This window comes from Neurospora tetraspora, assembly GCF_033439725.1.
Source record: "Neurospora tetraspora strain CBS 560.94 chromosome Unknown B0H65scaffold_1, whole genome shotgun sequence".
Classification (NCBI taxonomy): Eukaryota; Fungi; Ascomycota; class Sordariomycetes; order Sordariales; family Sordariaceae; genus Neurospora; species Neurospora tetraspora.
In genome coordinates, this window is record NW_026944383.1 from 7,241,647 (window position 1) to 7,260,557 (window position 18,911).

General features: G+C 53.4%; 8 protein-coding genes across 8 annotated transcripts; 5 read left to right on the forward strand and 3 right to left on the reverse strand.

The window, feature by feature from the left end:
• Window positions 1-467: 467 nt before the first annotated feature.
• On the forward strand, window positions 468-2,693 carry B0H65DRAFT_64566 (TATA element modulatory factor 1 DNA binding-domain-containing protein). Its single transcript, XM_062831207.1, has 4 exons — window positions 468-849; window positions 909-2,261; window positions 2,321-2,377; window positions 2,430-2,693. The coding sequence occupies exons 1-3, from the start codon at window positions 663-665 to the stop codon at window positions 2,329-2,331; spliced, it is 1,551 nt and encodes a 516-aa protein (XP_062687342.1). The 5' UTR covers window positions 468-662; the 3' UTR covers window positions 2,332-2,377; window positions 2,430-2,693.
• On the reverse strand, window positions 2,694-3,858 carry B0H65DRAFT_64567 (uncharacterized protein). Its single transcript, XM_062831208.1, has one exon. It carries the CDS (start codon window positions 3,681-3,683, stop codon window positions 3,003-3,005), a length of 681 nt encoding a protein of 226 aa, XP_062687343.1. The 5' UTR covers window positions 3,684-3,858; the 3' UTR covers window positions 2,694-3,002.
• On the reverse strand, window positions 3,584-4,478 carry B0H65DRAFT_64545 (ankyrin repeat-containing domain protein). Its single transcript, XM_062831206.1, has one exon. The coding sequence runs from the start codon at window positions 4,296-4,298 to the stop codon at window positions 3,795-3,797; it is 504 nt and encodes a 167-aa protein (XP_062687344.1). The 5' UTR covers window positions 4,299-4,478; the 3' UTR covers window positions 3,584-3,794.
• A 497-nt stretch (window positions 4,479-4,975) lies between these two features.
• On the forward strand, window positions 4,976-7,049 carry B0H65DRAFT_453696 (putative pleiotropic regulator 1). Its single transcript, XM_062826160.1, has 2 exons — window positions 4,976-6,579; window positions 6,639-7,049. Exons 1-2 carry the CDS (start codon window positions 5,145-5,147, stop codon window positions 6,722-6,724), a joined length of 1,521 nt encoding a protein of 506 aa, XP_062687345.1. The 5' UTR covers window positions 4,976-5,144; the 3' UTR covers window positions 6,725-7,049.
• Window positions 7,050-7,395: 346 nt separating this feature from the next.
• B0H65DRAFT_585563 (P-loop containing nucleoside triphosphate hydrolase protein) lies at window positions 7,396-10,072 on the forward strand. Its single transcript, XM_062830930.1, has 2 exons — window positions 7,396-7,986; window positions 8,049-10,072. Exons 1-2 carry the CDS (start codon window positions 7,573-7,575, stop codon window positions 9,933-9,935), a joined length of 2,301 nt encoding a protein of 766 aa, XP_062687346.1. The 5' UTR covers window positions 7,396-7,572; the 3' UTR covers window positions 9,936-10,072.
• Window positions 10,073-13,014: 2,942 nt separating this feature from the next.
• On the forward strand, window positions 13,015-15,064 carry B0H65DRAFT_564979 (uncharacterized protein). The gene is made up of 4 exons (XM_062830271.1): window positions 13,015-13,165; window positions 13,280-13,851; window positions 13,954-14,184; window positions 14,233-15,064. The coding sequence occupies exons 1-4, from the start codon at window positions 13,067-13,069 to the stop codon at window positions 14,738-14,740; spliced, it is 1,410 nt and encodes a 469-aa protein (XP_062687347.1). The 5' UTR covers window positions 13,015-13,066; the 3' UTR covers window positions 14,741-15,064.
• Window positions 14,875-16,604, reverse strand: B0H65DRAFT_64630 (putative prefoldin subunit 5). The gene is made up of 5 exons (XM_062831210.1): window positions 16,315-16,604; window positions 15,951-16,112; window positions 15,314-15,423; window positions 15,144-15,261; window positions 14,875-15,064 (listed from the first exon to the last, which is right to left on the reverse strand). Exons 1-5 carry the CDS (start codon window positions 16,334-16,336, stop codon window positions 15,009-15,011), a joined length of 468 nt encoding a protein of 155 aa, XP_062687348.1. The 5' UTR covers window positions 16,337-16,604; the 3' UTR covers window positions 14,875-15,008.
• Window position 16,605: 1 nt separating this feature from the next.
• B0H65DRAFT_64635 (uncharacterized protein) lies at window positions 16,606-18,754 on the forward strand. The gene is made up of 3 exons (XM_062831211.1): window positions 16,606-17,510; window positions 17,586-17,775; window positions 17,834-18,754. Exons 1-3 carry the CDS (start codon window positions 16,905-16,907, stop codon window positions 18,739-18,741), a joined length of 1,704 nt encoding a protein of 567 aa, XP_062687349.1. The 5' UTR covers window positions 16,606-16,904; the 3' UTR covers window positions 18,742-18,754.
• The last annotated feature ends 157 nt before the right edge of the window (window positions 18,755-18,911 follow it).

Below are 18,911 nucleotides of genomic sequence, written 5' to 3' on the forward strand. Positions count from 1 at the left end.
GCGGAAACTTGAAAAGCGGGACCGCCGCGTAAGCCCCCATCATTCCGGTGGAGCTTCTTCTCCGTCCCGGCAACGGCCCCGCTCGGCCCGGATCCGGATGGCCCGTGCATGCCTCAAATATGTACAACCACACTTGTACACACAACGTGTACAGCTGCGTCAGCTGGTGCTTACAGCGAGCAGATACAGCATGCCACAGTGGCTTTTAGTGGGGGTGGCACCTGCACATCAACTGCACTCATCAGACTGTCGAATTGTCACCAACCCATAATCTTTACACGAACCGAGACTTTGAACAAGAAGACATGACGAAAGGTTACTGACAACGACCAAGCCAAGTCGATAAAGAGGTACTTACCAGGGGCAACTAAGGAACGTCGAAGCGCGTTGGGGATGCCAAGAACTCCCGTCGGCGCATCCTCTGACGTAACCCACGACGAGACGGCCCTACAGGTAGACGGACCATTGCGGATACACAGACGTCCGAGCCTGGCACAACCTGGAAACAACGACAATCGCGTCGAGGGAGTCTTGTTCACCAATTCAACAATCCCTGACGACGACCACGGGAACGACGGATCCATGTGACAGCCGACCACCGGTACCTGACCAACTCCAAACACTATCCTTGACCTGCCATCATTGGATGGCCACACCATCACATGGCAGCACCCGCTAAACAAGCCTCGTCAAGATGGGGCTCTTTTCTATCCCAGGCCGTCGCCGGAGTCGAGGCCAAGCTAGACACCATTCTCGCCGATGACTATGATGATGCTGCCCAGCAGAACAAGGAGTCCAAACCCGCGGCCACTCCTCCGCCCGCACCATCATCGGCAAAGGCCAGCCCAAGTATGATATTTCCAACCCAGACTTGCAAAACTATGACTGACACTCCTTGCTACTCACAGCACCTTCAAGGACAGCCTCCACACGTACCAATGATCGCCTCCAAGAGCGGTTGGCAAGAGCCATGGCCGCCAAGGCCGCCGGCCAGAAACCCGATCGAACGTCATCCTCGACACAAGCGAGCCCACGCCAGAGTATGGATGCTCCAAGTCGAGCCTCGACCGACAGCATAGATAGGCCGACTATCGCAGCCAAGGACAGTCCGAAGGCCGTCTCTTCGCCGCGCGCATCTTTAGACACGCCCAGGAAATCGCAGGACACTACACAGGAGCCACCAGTGGCATCGCGGGACTCGGTGGACGGAACTAAAGAGGTGGAAGCACAGTCAGTTTCTGAGGAAGCCGACAGTGTGAGGGCATCGACGGATCAGCCACGTCCAGAAAACACCACTGGGGATGAAGTCCCGACCACCGAAGCCAAGTTGGAGGCACCGGCCGAGATAGTAGCCGAGACCGAACCCAAGAAGAGCGTCGAGGTCACTGAGAAGGAGCAACCAAATGGCCAAGAAACGAAATCAGACGATACGCGACCGCAAAACCAAGACGAGATCCACGCCTACGTAGAGCGAATCGATGCTTTGGAGGCTAAGCTACAGTACCTTGCCAGGGAGGCATCAGCAGCAGCGCGCAAGGAAGCCTTGTCTGCACCCGCCGGGAGTGCTGAAAAGAAGCTTGCGGAAAAGGATCAGCAAATAGCCCAGCTGATGGAAGAAGGCAAGAATCTCGCCAGTAACGAACAGAAACTGCGGACGATTTTGAAGAACTTGCGAAAGAAGCAAGCTGAAGATGAAAAGGAGATAGGGAACCTCAAGGCGGCCAAGGAAAAGGCCGACAGAGAAATAGAGAACTTGCGCAAGCGTGCTCGACACTCGGACGAACTCGAAAAGACCCAGAATGAGCTCCAGAGACGGTTGGATCAGTCACAACGGGAGCTCAACAACTTGCGACCGGAAGTCAAGTCCAAAGATGCTATCATCGCTGAACTACGATCACAACTTCAAAAGGCCACTGAACAGGCGGATGCCATGTCGGCAAAGGTCAACGACAAGGCAAGGGAACAGGATCAGCGGCGGATAGCAGAACTGGAGGAATCCGTGGAAGCTCTCAAGATCGAGAAGAACCTGGTGGCCGATCGTGCCAAGGCGCAAGCCGATGAACTCCGAAAAGAAGCCGAAAGAGCCACCGAAAAGGCAAAGGCTCTCGAGTTGGAGCTGAAGGCCGAAGTCCAGGTGATGGAGAGTAAGCTGGAAGCTATGCGTACCCGCGCTGAAGAGGCTTCCTCAGGCGTAACGGGTGACTCCCAAGCCAAGTTGCTTAGACAGGTGGAAACCCTGCAAAGCCAATACTCGATTGCAAGTGAGAACTGGCAAGGCATCGAGACTACTCTACGGTCGAGAATAGTTAACCTTGAGAAGGAGCGGGATGAAGCGCTGCAGCGGGAGTCTGATATGCGCAGAAAGGCTCGTGAAGCTGTAAGTTCTTATCAATACCATATGCATCTATCAGAAGACTGACAATCTCTAGGCCCTTCGAGCAAGACGCAATGAAGAAGAGTTGGAAGAAGCCAAGACTAAGCTGCCCAATCAGGAAGACGTCGAATCTTACCGTTCGCAGCTCGACTCCCTCAAGAAGCGGGCAGAGGAAGCCGAAGCGGCCCTAGCACAGGCCCGAGCGGATTTCGAGAAGCAGAAACAGGCATGGGAAGCTGAAAAGGAAGTAATCAAAGAGGAAAGGGAAAGGGATCTCCAAGCACAAGGAAATCGCCCACGATCCTGGTTAGAAGGTCTTCCCGGCGGCCCATTCTTGAAGAACGAAGGTAGCGGGCCTGGATCACCTCAACTGTCAACAGCGCAAAGGACCTACAGCACCGATTTCCTAGGCATCCAAGGCCTCTCGAACAAGGTTCGCAAAGCATCAGCCCCGTCCAGCAACGGAGATGCTGCCGGAGCAATCACAAGCCGCCGACCCTCCGGCCAGCCCGGCCTGATCCGCACATCCGTCGCCTCAGGCAGCACCCAGCCTGGAAGCAACCCCCTCTTCAGTCCCACTACGGAATCCATGCCTCCAGTCACACCCCTATCCGCGATTCACCCACCATCAGACGCAGGTGCCGCACCGGGAATCCAGCACCCGCCCCGTGAGCTCCACCGCTCCGACACCGGCTTCGACAGCATCGACTCCTCCTCGTCCCCACACAACGTGATGCAAGACATGGTCTCCGTATCCACCATCGCCGCCGGACCCTCGGTCCAGCTCGTCGAGCGCATGAGCGCCAAGATCCGCCAGCTCGAGAGCGAGAAGGTGACGGTGCGCGAGGAGCTGGCGCGCATCTCCAAGCAGCGGGACGAGGCGCGGGCGGAGATTGTGGCGCTCATGGGCGAGGTGGAGAACCAGAAGAAGGCGGCTGAGAGGGTCGCTGAGCTGAAGAGGCAGGTGGCGGAGGTGAATGAAAGGTATGAGACGACGTTGGAGCTGCTGGGCGAGAAGAGCGAGGAGGTGGATGAGTTGAAGGCGGATGTGCAGGATTTGAAGGACATGTATAGGGATTTGGTGGAGAGGACTATGAAGTGAGGTGATGAGTGATGGGGATTGGGTCGGACTAGGTGGTGATTCTTGCATAGCTAGACTAGTTAAAATAGTTGGTAATGAAATATGAGTTGATGTGTGGGTATGAAGGGTAGGGAGCATAATGGACAGGTGAGTGGGAATGTCTTTCACGAAAATTTGGGATGTTAATGCCACTAATCTGTTTGACGCCTCTTCGTCAGATTCCCCCATCGTTCTTCGAGGCAATCAATCTCAAAATCAACGCTCATCCTCATCATGTCATTGCCATGCTCACCACATATACATCCCTCTCCCTCTCCCCACCTGCACCCACGAACCAACTCAAAGCTCAATCCCCTCCCTCTCCGCCTCCCTCTCAATAAACCTCCTCACATCCTTATCCGGCGCCAAATCCAACGCCAAACACCCATCCACATCCTTCTTATCCGTCTCCGCTCCGGCCTTGAGCAACGCAACCGCCGCATCCCCATGTCCCTCCGCCACCGCATGATGCAGCGGCGTATACCCCGCGTTATCGCTGGCATTAATCGGCGACTTGTGTTCCAGCAAAAGATTAATCATGGGCACAGACCCAATAGCGGCGGCACGGTGCAAGGGGTACTGGCCGCGTTTGTCCTTGACGCGGACCGAGGCGGGCTGGGGCTTCATGTCTGAAGACAAAAGCTTGCGTGCGAGGTCGAGGTTGTTTTTGGAGGCGATGAAGTGTAGGGCGGTTTGCGATTGGTGGTTGGTTTGGTTGATGTCGGCGCCGCGGGCGAGGAGGAGGTCGAGGATGGCGTCCGAGTCTTTGACTGAGGCGGAGATCATGAAGGGGGTCCAGCCCATGTCGTCTTCGGCATCAGGATCGAAACCCTTTTGGTTCACGAGGAGCTCGACGACTTCCTTGCGGTTGTAGGAGCAGGCCCAGTGAATGGGGAGACGGCCATCGTCGTCTTTGCGTTGGGCGAGCTTGGGGTTGGCCTGGGGGTGTGTTAGTCATGCTGCTACTATACGTATTTGTAAAATGATATTCCACTTACATTGAGGAGAGATTCGACGACGGATACTCAAATCGTTGGAATGTCAGTATTCATCAAGTTCGTGGGTAGCTCAATGAGTGTCCGCAACTGCTCAGCTTGAGGTGTTCTGGAGCTTTCCATGCTCACCTTTACCCTCACGGGCGGCAGCGTGAATCGCGAATTTGTCTTCTGCCATTTTGGTTTTGTGGTGGATATTTGGTTCAGTATCTGACGACAGGAGATCAAGAAGTAGATTACGTCGGCTTTCTAAGAGTTGTTTGATATGGTGATGTTGTTGCAAGAGTTGAACGTCATGTAAGTGATGCCTTCCCCGGTAGCTTCGATGAGGTGAGTGTCCGAAAGAGGCACACCGTGTGAGCTCTACTGTCCCTGCCAAGACGCTAAATGCGCTAAAATGTGGCCCAAGCTCCCTGAAACCCAGACGTCAGCAAAAATTCCCAGCCGCGTCCAGGCCGCGCCGGTGGCACTCGTGGCACACTGTATCACTTTCATCACTGCATCTTCAACTTTGGCATCAAGTCAACAACTGGCGACTCCCAACTCCATCGAACGACCAACAACCGATTTTCAGCTTCTCATCCGAACCATATCGCGGAACCATAAACACAACAATTACAAATAACCAAGCAACTCCATCTACAATTCTGTCACAATGGCGGCCGAGGTTGCCAACAGCGCCGCCAATGGCCCTGGCACTGACGCCAACCCGCTCGAGATCATGATCCGCGAGAACGCCAGGAAAACGAAACTCATCTACTCCGCCACAACCACACCCACAGATGCTTCTGGCACCTCCGGGAGAAAGCGTCTAAAACTCGACCCCGGGCTTGCGTCAGAAGATCCCGATATCACCAAGACCGGCCTCTCTCTCCGTCTCCACGCCGAGTACAGCGACGTCCAGACACTCCCCGAAGCCATTGCCTCCAAGTTGCCAGCCGGCGGACCACGCAAAAAGAAGGCCAAGCTAGCCATCGAAGAGGCCCCCTCAAAATCCGAAGAACACGCCCGCAAACTCATCGAGGGCATCCCGCCGAGCAAGTCCGCTGCCGCCGCCAACTCGAATGCCCTGGTCCTCTCGCGCAGCAAGCCCGGCGCTGGCGCGGGTGCGTCAACAACCAGGCCGAATGCGCAACGAAACGAACCCCAAACAAACAGCCTGGCGCGGCGATCCGACGTGTTGGCACAGCCCAGGCCAGATTGGCACCCGCCTTGGAAGCTTCTCAAGGTGCTTTCGGGCCATCTGGGATGGGTGCGTGCCTTGGCAGTAGAACCGGACAACAAGTGGTTCGCCTCGGGCGCGGGCGATCGTACCATCAAGATCTGGGACTTGGCGTCAGGAGCCTTGAAGTTGACCCTCACTGGACATATTTCGACAGTTCGCGGGCTGGCTGTGTCGCCGAGACACCCGTACTTGTTCTCGTGCGGTGAGGATAAGATGGTCAAGTGCTGGGATTTGGAAACGAACAAGGTTATCCGACATTATCACGGCCATCTCAGTGGTGTCTATACACTCGCGCTGCATCCTACACTGGATGTTCTGGTAACAGGCGGTCGCGACGGTGTGGCTCGCGTATGGGATATGCGGACAAGAAGCAACATCCACGTTCTCTCTGGGCACACGGGCACAGTAGCGGATCTTGTCTGCCAGGAGGCCGATCCTCAGGTTATCACAGCCAGCTTGGACTCGACCGTCCGCATGTGGGATCTGGCGGCCGGCAAGACGATGGGCGTCTTGACACATCACAAGAAGGGTGTGCGAGCGTTGACGACTCATCCAACCGAGTTCACGTTCGCGACGGGTAGCACGGGCAGCATCAAGCAGTGGAAGTGCCCTGAGGGTGCCTTTATGCAGAACTTCGAGGGACACAACGCCATCATCAACACGCTATCTGTGAACGATCAGAACGTCATGTTCTCTGGTGGCGACAACGGTTCGATGAGCTTCTGGGATTGGAAGTCTGGCCATCGCTTCCAGGCTCTTGATACGACTGCTCAGCCGGGTTCGCTCGATGCTGAGTCGGGTATTATGAGCTCGACCTTTGACAAGTCTGGAGCCCGCTTGATTTGCGGCGAAGCGGACAAGACCAGTGAGTTTACCCTTTACGAGAGTTGTTTTTGCGAATAGTGTTGCTAACTGAATTTCTAGTCAAAATCTGGGGTGAAGACCTGAGCGCGACACCAGAGTCGCATCCCCTCGAGTGGAAGCCAACGTTGGCCAGGCGGAAGTTTTGAGCATCGTGAACGGCGAGGAAGGCAGATTCTGTTACTCGAGGGTGGTGGGTGCCTTTCTGGCTCTGGGCGCCAAGGCTCTTCCACCCTCTCCTCATAAGGAGAGGGTGGCAGAAATTTGGGACATAAAATAAATATGGGACACGGCCATTTGTATGGGATTTCATGGTGACCCAGATTAACCTTTCTCACAACGCCATCATTCTTCAAAATATCAAGATGCATCTTTGTAGACAGATAGTCCTAAGCATTGGTATATCATTCCATCTCTCAGCGATGAATTTGGAGTTAGTTTAGCTAAGAAACTTTCAATATCATTTTCGCTCCCTTAGATAACAAATAGAAACCTGACCAAGGAAATCTTAGACACTGCGACCAAAACCCGTCATTTTGAGGTCATGAAATTTTCCTTGAAAATGCACTCAACGGGAAACCATTTCTTTCCCTCACAAGTCCCTATCAGATTTTTCTTCAAATATTTAAAAAATGCTACGTAGTTGAAACGGAGGTGCTGGTTTTGCTTTCTTAGCATTTTGTATGTAGATTTGGGTGTCCCATATTTATTTCATGTGGCTCGTTCTTGGCGCCGTCAACGGAACTGTGGGGGCTCAAGTGGGAGTTAGCGGATCCTGCAGGGATGTTAAGTGCACTGGACGCGCTAAAGCTTCCCAGACGCGTCTTGCATGCCTGACATCCATCCCGTTCTCTTCCATCTTCAACTTCGCACTCTATCTCGAAAAGGACAACATCCAGTACCAAGATCGCCAAGCTCATGAACTCGCTGCTCCGACCTCGAACCGATCAAACCGATATACAAGTTCTACGGCTCACCTCTTTGACAGCTCGCCACTATGCCTGCCACTCCCGGACGGCGTTCGTCTCGAGCACAAGAGTATCGTCTACCCGGCGTAACCAGAGAAGATTCGGATGATGAGCTGGGGACGGACGACTTGCCGTGGGAGTGGATATATGATCGGGAAGAAGATGAAGGAGAAGCCGAGGTTATACCAGCAAGCGGGCCTGGATCGAGGAAACGGAAACGAACAACACAGCCAGAGCGCAAGATCATCGGCGCACAAATGGGAGACTTTGAATGTTACGTGGGTGACACTCTGCTTCTCAAGGCTGAAGGCTCTAATGAAGCCTGGGTTGGGATTGCCTCGGAGTTCTTGGAGGATGATGGCGAAAAGTCAGCGAAATTCATGTGGTTCTCTTCGGAGAAGGAGATTCGCAATGGCCCGAAGAAGAGGACGGATTTCGTGGAGGTAGGTTCTGATACCCTTCATTCTAAGAGTCCATGGGTCATATTGCTAACTTTGAAGTGCAGAACGAGCTTTACATAACACCGAGTTTTGACTTCAACGCCCTAACCACTATCAACGGCAAGGCCGTCGTCATGTCCCAAGAAGCGTTCATGAAACAGTATCCAACCGGCAAGGTCCCACGAAAATCCAAAGAATTCGGCAAAGTCTTCATCTGCCGTCGAGGCTGCAACACGCGAACATGTACCTACACCGACGAGTTCAAATGGGAAGATATCTACAAGGGCAAGGAAGATCTCGAGTCCCTCCTCGACTTCGTCCTCAAGCGCACCAAAGCCACCCGAAGGAAACGACAACCCAAAGCCGAATCCCCCGAACGAGAATACGCCTCCGACGACGACGCCGACGCCGAACCCGCCGCCAAAGTCCCTCGCACCCCCCGCAAACTCAAAGCCCGCAGCAACGCCGCCACCCCAACCAGTCGACGCAAAGGCACCAAAGCCGCCCTTGGCGCCGCGGTAACACCCACCTCCCACCGCAAGATCATGATCAAGAAACACCTCGAATTCACGCCGCTCGCCACCCGCGTGCTCTCGCCCATGCACATCCAAAACTCCCCCTACCAACTCGCCCGCACCCAGCTCCACGTCGCCTCGGTCCCGACCTCCCTCCCCTGCCGCGAAGCCGAGTTCTCGCTCGTGTACTCGCACCTCGAAGCGGCCATCACCGACGGCAGCGGCACATGCATCTACATCTCCGGCACGCCCGGCACGGGCAAAACCGCCACGGTGCGGGAAGTCGTCTCGCATCTGGACGCCGCCGTGCGCGCCGACGAGCTGGATGACTTCATTTTCGTCGAAATCAACGGCATGAAGATCACGGACCCGCACCAATCCTACTCTCTCCTCTGGGAAGCTTTGAAGGGCCAGCGCGTCAGCCCTTCACAGGCATTAGACCTGCTAGAGCGCGAATTCAGCCACCCTTCCCCGCGCCGCGTGCCCTGCGTGGTGCTGATGGACGAGCTGGACCAGCTCGTGACCAAGAACCAAGGGGTCATGTACAACTTCTTCAACTGGCCCGGACTCAGACACAGTCGGCTGATTGTCCTGGCCGTGGCCAACACGATGGACTTGCCTGAGCGCACGCTGAGTAACAAGATCAGCAGTCGGCTGGGGTTGACGAGGATTACGTTTCCGGGGTATAATCACGAGCAGCTGATGCGGATCGTGCAGAGCCGGTTGGAGGGCGTGCCGGGGGATATCGTGGATGCGGACGCGGTGCAGTTTGCTGCTCGCAAAGTGGCGGCGGTGAGCGGTGATGCGAGGCGAGCGTTGGATATTTGTCGACGGGCGGTGGAGTTGGCGGAGGCGGATGCGAAGGTTGTTGCTGATGCTGAACCGCCAACGCCGAGCAAGAAGAAGGGTGTTGAAGATAAAGTGGCCGGCAAGAAGAAGGGGTCGGCGGGTAGAGTCACGATTGAGACGGTGCGGAGGGCTATCAACGAGGCTACGAGTAATCCGCTGCAGCAATACCTGAGGGGCCTCCCCTTTGCATCGAGGTTGTTGCTTACGGCGCTGCTGTTGCGTACGCAGCGGACTGGGCTGGCGGAGAGCACGTTTGGCGATGTGCTGGAGGAGATGCAGCGGATGATCAAGCTGGCGACCGGGGGCGATAGCCGGCCGTTGAACGCTTTGATGGCAACGGCTGGAGTGAGTGCGGCAGACTATGGAGATGGTATCATGGGAGGGGCTAGATCAAAACCCGACGCCAGGCAGATGCGGCCGGGCGGACTCACCATCGCTGCCGTCGACCTGACGGGAGCAGGTGTCATCAACTTGGAGGCCCACAAGGCCGAGCGGCCGAGCAAGATCCGGCTGGCTGTTGGAGATGAGGAGGTCAGGTTGGCTTTCCGTGATGATCCTGAAATCAAAGCGCTGGGTGTGCTTCTCTGAATGATTGTAAATGATACCCTAGATTTAGAATATGCGCATGGAAATGGGTTCGTTACTGTTCATTGTAAGGTCAAAATCGTTTCGTTGATTAACACGTTGTCCCAGGTTCGTGGTCTATCCATAATACTCCTGTGGCCTGCTCAGCTCCATGCTGCATTTTATGACATACTCGAGGGTGGTGCCTTTCTGGCTCTGGGCGCCAAGGGTGGCAAAATTTTGGGCCCTGAAAGCGGCTGCCTTTTAGGGCTACCAATCAGATCAGGTTTCCCCCGTCAGCAACGACGACGTCGGTGGACGTCCATCTCTCTGCCCGAGAGGCAGTACAGCCATCTTTGCCTTTGATTTCTCTCGCACTCATAATGGCTGTTGCTTATCGACATTCTCTCGGATCTTGAACTGATGGCTACTTGCTCGTGAGACTCCCTCACAGCTCCAACTCCCGAATTCTACGGCAAGATATAAACAACATCAAGAGAGCTATACACGGGCAGCCATCTTTATGGCAGAGAACAATGTCGATGACAGCCTGACAGCTCGAAGGCAACGAACATTGAGAATGTCCTCTGGGTATACAGTCCAAAGGCAACAACACTCAGTGGCTGGGGTTTCTGCCTGTTTCCATCTCAACCGCACCAGTTCTTCTCTTTGATCAAGGCAAAGGAATCACTCTTGGTTTTCCGTCTGATGGCCACTTTTGTGGGAGATCTGGACTTTGAGCCGCCGTGACATGATGAGACACCTCACTTCTATCCCAATATGATTGGTCTTTGCATTCCATGGCCTTGGAGGTAGTTCTCTTGAGCTCTTAAATCCCATTTTCCTCTCTTCTCTGATGACTCCTTGCTTCTGTCCTATATCGAAACAGAGTGTACAGACCGGCTCTTCCCTGTAGCCCATCCGATATCTCACCTTATCTGTTCATCTGATGTTTGCTCATCAGATCAACGAGGGGAAATTTGAAGACTTTTCCGGATACCCATAATCAAGTCATAATTCACAGATCTGCAAAGGAACAGTAGACTTAATCAAGCGACGGAATCTGCTAAATTCATGGCTTGCCTGTGGCACTATTGCGTGCTTGAGACTGAATTCATGGACAGATGTTTTTCAGAATACCGTTCTCATATTGCATGTCCAAGTCCAGACATACGAGCATTATATCAAGCTGCGTTCGTTAAGTACGTGTATCGAGACACTTCATAGTCCAGATGGTCGAGACAAAAGGCCTGAAGACCTCGTTGATGTCTCATTTCAGCAGAGACATCCATAGCAACTATCCGCTTCTGTTTTCCAATATTCTTGCTCACTGCAGTGCAAAGAGACAACACCGGAAGGAGGAGACTGGACTGTTACTGGGGGTTCTCAAGAACAGAAGACAGTTCATGAGTTTTATTCCGTCCTCTCCCTTGTTTCTCAGCTTATAAGTTGTTTGGTTTGTCTTCCGCTCTGGATGAAAAGGCGGACAGTCCTCTGCTTTCAAAGAGAGCATTTCCATCTCAACTTGCCAGTAACAGTTGTCGATCTTGTCAGCGAGGATAAATCTTCTTTATATATATGGGTAGCTTCTTTAGCCACCTTTGTTTTCCAGATCCATATTCGTTCCAGGACCTACACTCCAGCTACGGGCAAGGCGCTCTTCTCGATGCCCAAGTTCGAATCACAACAGTTCCAACTAAAGCTTCCACTTCTTGCTCCAATCCTTCACGCTCCTGTCACATCTGGCTCTTGAAAAGGGCTGGATCGTCGTTCCCAAACTTATTCACCGCCGTCACCACCTACAGATACAGATCACATCACGCCAAGAAGGTGCCTGGATCTACCGGGGAGTAACCTCACGCAATTTCATGGAAGAGGGCGAACTCACCGCCAACTGTCGCCTCGTTGTTCCTGCCACTTTTAATGCTTACAGGTACGCAAGCTGTCCTTCTTCCAAAAACTCCACCTCGACGCATGTCACTGCTTTTCTTGTTTGATGGCTCTTTCCATTTCCAAGAAATGGCGAGTCCTGCTCGGCTTGATATCCGGTCTGAAGTGTGGTCTTGCTCTTTCCTCCCGGTCATCAGCTCATTCAACTGATCTGATAAGTTGCGTTTGTCCAGACTGGCTAAGTTTGTTCTTGCGATCGAAGTATTTAACCATTTGCTGTCAAGTTTCTCTGAGACAGAGACTCCTCGGGGCAAGGACAAATATCTATCAGGAATTTCCGGACAGCGACTTGAGGTTGCTACACCTTGCTCATCCGACCAGCAATACCACTGCATGAATAAATTAGTCGCAGGAAGACAAGAGCTCAAGCTGTCGGCCGGTTGTGAGTATTCCATGGGGCAAGAGCAACCCATATTCCCACAGTCGGATCTTCTCGTGTCCGCTCTTCGGGTGGGCAGTCGTCACTTGGCTCCTTCCCTAATTGCCCAGGCGCTCCCCCGAAGCGACTGCCAAAGCAACCAGCGAGCCAGTTGCAGTTGCCTCCAGCTGATAGACTTCTCAGTTCGGGCCCGAGTAATCGCGTCGAACATTGTTTGTTCAGGTCGGGCACGAGAGGGACCAAATTTGCGCCTCGGGTTCTTAAAAGGCCAGCTCCTCCTCTTCCTCCCCCGCCATCTTCTTCTTCCTCTGTTTACTCTCATCAATCTTTGGTGTCCCTCCACCACCACCACCACCACCACCACCACCACTACCACTACCACTACCACCTGGTTTTCGACATTGTCGTCGTCGTCGTTGTCATCGTCGTCCTTACCCTTTTACACTTCCTTCTTCCTACTTTTCTCATCTTCTTCCTTTTCTGTCACTTTCCACTGTCAACTCGCGCACTACGCGTTTGACCCTCGTCGCGTTTGTTCTTTCAACCTGATCTCACCAGGCTGAGGTTTGGGACAGCACGGGATAGATCTCGTCCAAATACCAGGAGTACAAGCTCACCTTCTGATCTCCGTCGCTTCACGTCCAGTCTCCCTATACCAGGAGTACAAGCTCACTTTCTGATCTCCGTCGCCTCACGTCCAGTCTCCCTTTTACGTCATCAAACGACAGATTTTCTCAAACTGCCCTGGAAAAGTTTTCGGAGCTTGGAGTTGCAACACTAGACTTCAGGGTGATTCAAAAGCACAACACTCAAAACGCAATTCATCATGTCGCACGTCACTGGAACTCGACAGTCCAAATCTCATTCAGGCGCCTCATCGTCGTCCCAGCGCAGCGGACAGGTGTTTGAGGTCTTGAGCACTCAGGTGAGTACCTCTCAGCTTTCCCCTTTCTATCAACCAACGCAGTTCTACATCCATTTCTATTGAGGAAGAGTGCTTTCACCCCCATACCACCTATACTAATACCGCCTTCCACAGGTGGACTTGTTGGTCCCAACTCGTGGCTTTCGCATTGTGGACGACCAGGACCGAGAGCTCAAGACGATCTTGGAACAGATCGAACACCAACACGGTGTCAGGATCCGCCTCAAAGGACAGCAAGATCCCATCCAGATCTCCGCTGCTTCTCCCCAGAACGCCAGGGCGGCCATGGGCAGCATATTGAAGAGCTTGGTACTCCGCGAAGGTCATGCGACAGTCTGGCAAGATTCAGTACTTGTCGCTCCGCTCAGCGGCGACAAATGTGCCATACGGATACTTCTCCAGGAGAGCCCTGGAACCACATGGTTTCGACCAGCCGCGGCGCCCACCGACTCTACCGAAGTGGCCGATGCTTTGGCTGTCCAAGCTTACAAGAGCGATCTTACTGCTGCGATGATCCGCGTGGGTGATGGCTTGCGGTATTCTCCCAACAGAATGCGCATGCGGATCGCTTTCGGCAAATTGTTCTTCAAAGAACGCAAGAGGGGTACCACGAGCTATACGCTCGATGAGTTCTCGAGATTGGCTCGCAGGGTGAGCAGTAGAGGAACTTCCTACATGGAGATGAGGTAAGTGTATACCATGGTTTCTTTCCCTTCTGGTCTTCTTCCCTTCTGGTTTTCTTCTATTCTGCTTGCTTTCCCTGGCGATTATTTTCTAACAATGCTCAGACTGGGTGGTGAATCAATGCGCGAAAAGATCCAACATGCTTTCTCCCTCGATCCAGACTTTGGAGACCCCCAAGGCACAGAGAACTTTGTAATTGTAACAACGAAGAATATCAACCTCGAAGTGAGCGTCGATGGAAACCAATATAGTGGTTTTACTTTCGGCTCGCTGAACGTCTTCCATCGAGAGAAGAGCCACCGTAGCGTCGAACTCGCCACGGCATGCCCAGACAAGTAAGTCGCACATCTTCCTCACCTCGTTGCCATACTAACACATCCCAGGAATCACGATTGGGTCATGAAAGTTGAGTCTCCCATCGATGAGACCGGCAATAAGCTTCCACTGGATCAGCGTACACTCAGCAAGGGCATCAAGATTCGCCCCAGCGCCAACGCTAACGCCAATTGCATTGAGCCCTACGTTGCGGCGTCCTTTGCTCAGACCCACCACATTGAGGCTCTCATCGGTAAAACGACCTGGTCCTATTATCTCAACAAGGACTATATTGTAGAGCTTTCCCTGTACCGGCACTGGAGCACTCTCTCAGACACCAAGAGACAACCTCAAGAGCCGGTCACTGGTGTGAGCGTTAGCATGTATCGGCCGGAGTGGAACGACAACTTGGCCAACGCTGACGTCTCAGCCGGACCGCGGTCCTGGGAGACGTTCCCCAAACAGTTCTTCAAGTCATCCATGTCGCCCGCTGACCCCACTAGGGATCTTGACCCAGTCGATGCCTTGTTGCACTGGGTTGGGAAGGTTCAGACGTTGCTGGATAGGATTGTGTAGACAGACGTGGGCTATCGGCATTCATATAGATTGAAAAGTGTCGTGGTGAGGTGTCAAGAGCCTGAGTAGTAGTCATAGCTAGAGTATTTTTCAGCTGAGCTCAAGGCCGCGGAACGGTTCTTGAAATACATTGGTGTGTCGTTAAAATAATCGTCAACGGGCTCAACACGTGTGCAAGTAGATAAAGGGCGTTCACCAAGTAGCTGTACCGTAACTTTAGTTCGTTTTTTGCTTCGCTCAATCACACAATGACAAGTCAGATTCTCCACTATGCCTGTGTCGATGCAGTTCCAGCTCCTTGTGCCAGCACCTTCTGCCTCAAGACTAAATGTTGATTCTTGTTAGTAACAATGTCATGGCTGTAATACGCGGCCAGCCTAAGAAAGAGAGGAGAATCTCGTACCTTCTTCCACCACGCGGAGGTTGTTAGTCTTTCCTTGGACAATAGCTTCTAGGTTCTGAATGTTGGCGCCAAGTTCCTGAACCTTGGCATCGTAGAACTCAGTGGCACTTTTGGTGTCCTGGAAGCTTCTAGTCAGTAACATGTAGGGTCATCATGGCGGAGAGACGTACCTTTTCAACGTAGAACCCAGTACCAACATCGACGATCACGCGGTCGGGGTTGGAGAGCTTGCCCTTGACATAGAGGGAGTTGGTGAGGGGCACGAGGATGTCTTTGTTGTCTGTTGAATGGGGTCCTGTTGTTAGCGGTGACCATGACTGAAGGGTAGGCGTTTGTCTGGGCTTGGGCCGGGATGAAGGGAATGGAATTATGGGAAGGGTGTGGTGTAATAGGAGATGGGACGAAAGTGTAGTGATCGGAGGTGAGGGATGTGAGTCGTGGGGCATGGGGAGGTGGAGGGTGGTGACGCCAACACCATGAGATGAGTAGATGGGAGTACAAGGGGGTGTAGATGTTTGTTGATGGATGTAAGTGAGATGAATGGGATCCGAAGGAAGGGCGGGGGCTCTCGAAGAGTCTCGTCTTGAGACGGAGACAAAAACCAAAGAAGAGGTCGACCGTCAAGCTTAAACTTGACATAACCCATCCCCATCCCTCTTGCCCATCCCCCAAGCCCCCGACTCTTCATCCTCACCAGCTATCCACTCCATCCCATCCACCACCAACACCGAGATGAAAGAAGTGGAACGAACGAACGAACGTAGAAACCAGATAGGTAAGGTAAACGGGGTAAACAGGAGAACATACCATCAAAAGAACTGCTCCCCGTCTGCACAATCCGCAAGCACTCCTTGAACTTGGCCTGCGCCGCTGCCAGCTGCGTGTACGAGGCCGTCAGGTGCTCGACCTCCTCGTCCAGCTGCTTCTTGACGGCGGTGAGTTGTTGAGCGCTGAGGCTCCCGATGTCGACTGAAGATGTGTTAGTGTCTCATCTGTCTCGGGTTGTAGGTTGAGGTGAGATTGGTGGTGATAAGGGGGTGAAGAGGGGAAGGTGTTGGAGATGACCAGGGGGTAAGGTGAAGCTTGAGCTTGAGCTTTTGAGGAGCGAACACGAAGCTTGAATGGAAGCTTGGTCGAAAGGAGCGGGAGCGGAGAGTGGTGAGATGCTTACCTCCTTCTTGCTTGCCGGACATCTTTGCGTCTTTTGTTCGTTTGATTGAGAGAGGAATGGTTAGATGTAAGAGTGTCTAATTCATAAACCGAATGTGATGTTTGAATGAGGTTCGGTTCCAGTTGATCGGGCGGCCACGAGGGCCGGCAAGCAATGATGGTGGTTGCCCCGCTATGAGAGCAGCTCTGTGGGGCAGAATTTTGCGGGCTTCCAGGGGTCGCTTTCTGTTCGCTGCAGGCGGGGTACATGCCCCGGGATCCTAGTAAACAGTGACTTCACTTTCTCCTGACAACCACTTTCTAACTTTTTCTCATAACAACATCCATCGAGGAGCAAAAGGTCGAACTGATCACTCGCTTCTGAGAGGAATACATGGCGTAGCGGCTTACTGGGTCTAACGGGAAACTATACTGGAAGCGTCACTTCACCCTTCAGTTCTCTTCGACCTCTCTCGCCAGTCGCCAACTGTCACTGGCACTTCAACTTTTCACGCTACATTCAAAACGGTCACCCCAGCAACCTACAACACCTCACTTCTACTCACTCTTCACCTCATAAACCCCAACTCAACCTCACATCGCACCACCACCATGGCGCCCACACTACCACCTCCAATCCCCAAGACCCGCATCGGCGGCGTCCCCGGCGTCGACCGGGGCCGCACCCTCTTCTCCACCGAGCGCTTCGGCGCCGGCGAAACCATCGCCATCATCGACAACCCTCTGCTCGCTCTCCCAGACGACGCCAACATGCGGACGACGTGCAACTACTGCCTCTACGTCAGCGGGACGATCGAGTTCGAGGGCGATGTGGAAGCGGGGCCCAGGACGTGTAAGGCGTGCACGGGCTGCAAGGCGGCCGTGTATTGCAACGCCGAGTGCCAGCGGGCGCACTGGAAGCTGGTGCACAAGGCCGAGTGCAAGATGTTCAAGCGGATCCGGGAGAGGACGGGCAAGGACTGGGTGCCGACTCCCGTGAGGGCGGTGGCGCAGGTGATGTTGTTGTTGAAGGCTGGGGATGAGGAGATTGTTAAGGCGTTTGGGCCTGGTGGTACGTTGGAGAGTAATGTGGAGGGGTTCAAGACGGATGAGGAGTTGTGGAAGGACTTTGAGTTGCAGGCTACGGGCGCGGTGGTTTATGCGGGTTTGTTGCAGTCGGATGAGACGCTGAAGCAGGCCATGGAGGTGCTGTGCAAGGTAAGTTTGACGTTGGGAGATGGAAGTCTGAAAAATTGATGTGTGATATGAACTGACTGGTGCGCCGGCGCTTAGATCCAAACAAATGCGTTCAACAGGTTTGATGCCGACACGGGACAGGCTGGCATCTTCCTTCACCCCAGTCTTTCGATGGTGAATCACTCTTGCGTGCCAAACGCCTATATCACCTTCGAGAAGCGCAAAGCCTTTCTCAAAGCGGAAAGGGATCTTGAACCGGGTGACGAGATTCTGATTTCATATATCGGTATGGTCATTTCTGTCACTATCAAGATATTTATTCGAATTCTAACTCTGTCGTCCAGATCACACCGCCCCTCGCCGTGCAAGGCAAGAATCACTTCGACTCTATCACTTCCAGTGCAATTGTATTCGTTGCAAAGACGACTTGAATGTCTACGAAGTGATCCAGGCTTGCGGGGTCTCTCCGGGTGTCAAATGGCTGAATTCCTGCACTTTCCAGCCGGATGTCGCCAGCCTGGTTCCTGCGTACATTGAAAGATCAAAGAAAATTCCAAAATCCAAGATCGAGGAAATACACTGGAAGTGTATGGAACTGACCGTAATGGGTCAGGGGGATCCTATTGATCTTGCTCGAGCCAAGTGGAAGCTTTGCAAACCTCTTATCGACGCTCAGCTGTGGGCTATCGATCCCCTTCCTGCTACAATGCTCAACCTAGCTACCATGTGGGGAGCTAACCGTACTACGTTGGTCAAGGCGCTTTCTCTGCACTGCTTCCTTGCGGTGGAATGCTGGCCCTTCAAGTACACAGCATCATTCGCGCCCTTCAGGGTCAAAACCCTCATGACGATTGCAAAGCTCCTGTCCGCGGCAGGAGACATGACCTATAGCGGCGATCTTGCTCGGTACTGCGACCACGAGGGTGTTATTGGGGTTCTGGCAACCGTCGACATAGTTTCTCTCACCGAGGTCATCCTTCGACTGGTCAGGCAGAACGGTGTCATAGGAGGTGTGGCATCGTGGGACGTCTTATTCGGAACCAAAGAAATGTTGCGCGACATCGGAGATCTGCAGGAGCGTGACGAGAAGGACGCCGCTATGGTCAAGCATTGGGCAAACGATTTGCAAGATCCTGTGAGCAAGGCTTTCTGGGAGAACGTTGTGCTCAAGCCGATCAAACAGCTCGCGAGTTTCGCGATTGAGATCATCGAGGCTGAGCTGGGAGACAACAAGAGCCTGGCTCGGAAGTAAGCCCAGAAAGGAAAACCACAGTTTTTTTAGTTTCTCTCTCCGCGACCAGGCTCCCTCTCCTTACTTGATGCCTCTGACAGGCTAGGCTGAGGACCCTGACCCCTTTTCGGCAGTGTTCCTTCTGGTCGAGCGGCTTCGAGCAAGGCAGATTGGCGACGTGTCAACAGCTG

Excerpts from the sequence above, each read along its gene's own strand:
- B0H65DRAFT_64566 (XM_062831207.1), top strand. The coding sequence starts at position 663 with ATGGCAGCACCCGCTAAACAAGCCTCGTCAAGATGGGGCTCTTTTCTA. Across the intron at positions 850-908 it reads ATCGGCAAAGGCCAGCCCAA|CACCTTCAAGGACAGCCTCC; the intron begins GTATGATATTTC and ends TGCTACTCACAG.
- B0H65DRAFT_64567 (XM_062831208.1), bottom strand. The coding sequence starts at position 3,683 with ATGGGGGAATCTGACGAAGAGGCGTCAAACAGATTAGTGGCATTAACA.
- B0H65DRAFT_64545 (XM_062831206.1), bottom strand. The coding sequence starts at position 4,298 with ATGGGCTGGACCCCCTTCATGATCTCCGCCTCAGTCAAAGACTCGGAC.
- B0H65DRAFT_453696 (XM_062826160.1), top strand. The coding sequence starts at position 5,145 with ATGGCGGCCGAGGTTGCCAACAGCGCCGCCAATGGCCCTGGCACTGAC. Across the intron at positions 6,580-6,638 it reads CGGCGAAGCGGACAAGACCA|TCAAAATCTGGGGTGAAGAC; the intron begins GTGAGTTTACCC and ends CTGAATTTCTAG.
- B0H65DRAFT_585563 (XM_062830930.1), top strand. The coding sequence starts at position 7,573 with ATGCCTGCCACTCCCGGACGGCGTTCGTCTCGAGCACAAGAGTATCGT. Across the intron at positions 7,987-8,048 it reads AGAGGACGGATTTCGTGGAG|AACGAGCTTTACATAACACC; the intron begins GTAGGTTCTGAT and ends TTTGAAGTGCAG.
- B0H65DRAFT_564979 (XM_062830271.1), top strand. The coding sequence starts at position 13,067 with ATGTCGCACGTCACTGGAACTCGACAGTCCAAATCTCATTCAGGCGCC. Across the intron at positions 13,852-13,953 it reads ACTTCCTACATGGAGATGAG|ACTGGGTGGTGAATCAATGC; the intron begins GTAAGTGTATAC and ends AACAATGCTCAG. Across the intron at positions 14,185-14,232 it reads GCCACGGCATGCCCAGACAA|GAATCACGATTGGGTCATGA; the intron begins GTAAGTCGCACA and ends AACACATCCCAG.
- B0H65DRAFT_64630 (XM_062831210.1), bottom strand. The coding sequence starts at position 16,336 with ATGTCCGGCAAGCAAGAAGGAG. Across the intron at positions 16,113-16,314 it reads GTCCGGCAAGCAAGAAGGAG|TCGACATCGGGAGCCTCAGC; the intron begins GTAAGCATCTCA and ends ACACATCTTCAG. Across the intron at positions 15,424-15,950 it reads GGGGAGCAGTTCTTTTGATG|ACAACAAAGACATCCTCGTG; the intron begins GTATGTTCTCCT and ends CCCATTCAACAG.
- B0H65DRAFT_64635 (XM_062831211.1), top strand. The coding sequence starts at position 16,905 with ATGGCGCCCACACTACCACCTCCAATCCCCAAGACCCGCATCGGCGGC. Across the intron at positions 17,511-17,585 it reads CCATGGAGGTGCTGTGCAAG|ATCCAAACAAATGCGTTCAA; the intron begins GTAAGTTTGACG and ends GCCGGCGCTTAG. Across the intron at positions 17,776-17,833 it reads GATTCTGATTTCATATATCG|ATCACACCGCCCCTCGCCGT; the intron begins GTATGGTCATTT and ends TCTGTCGTCCAG.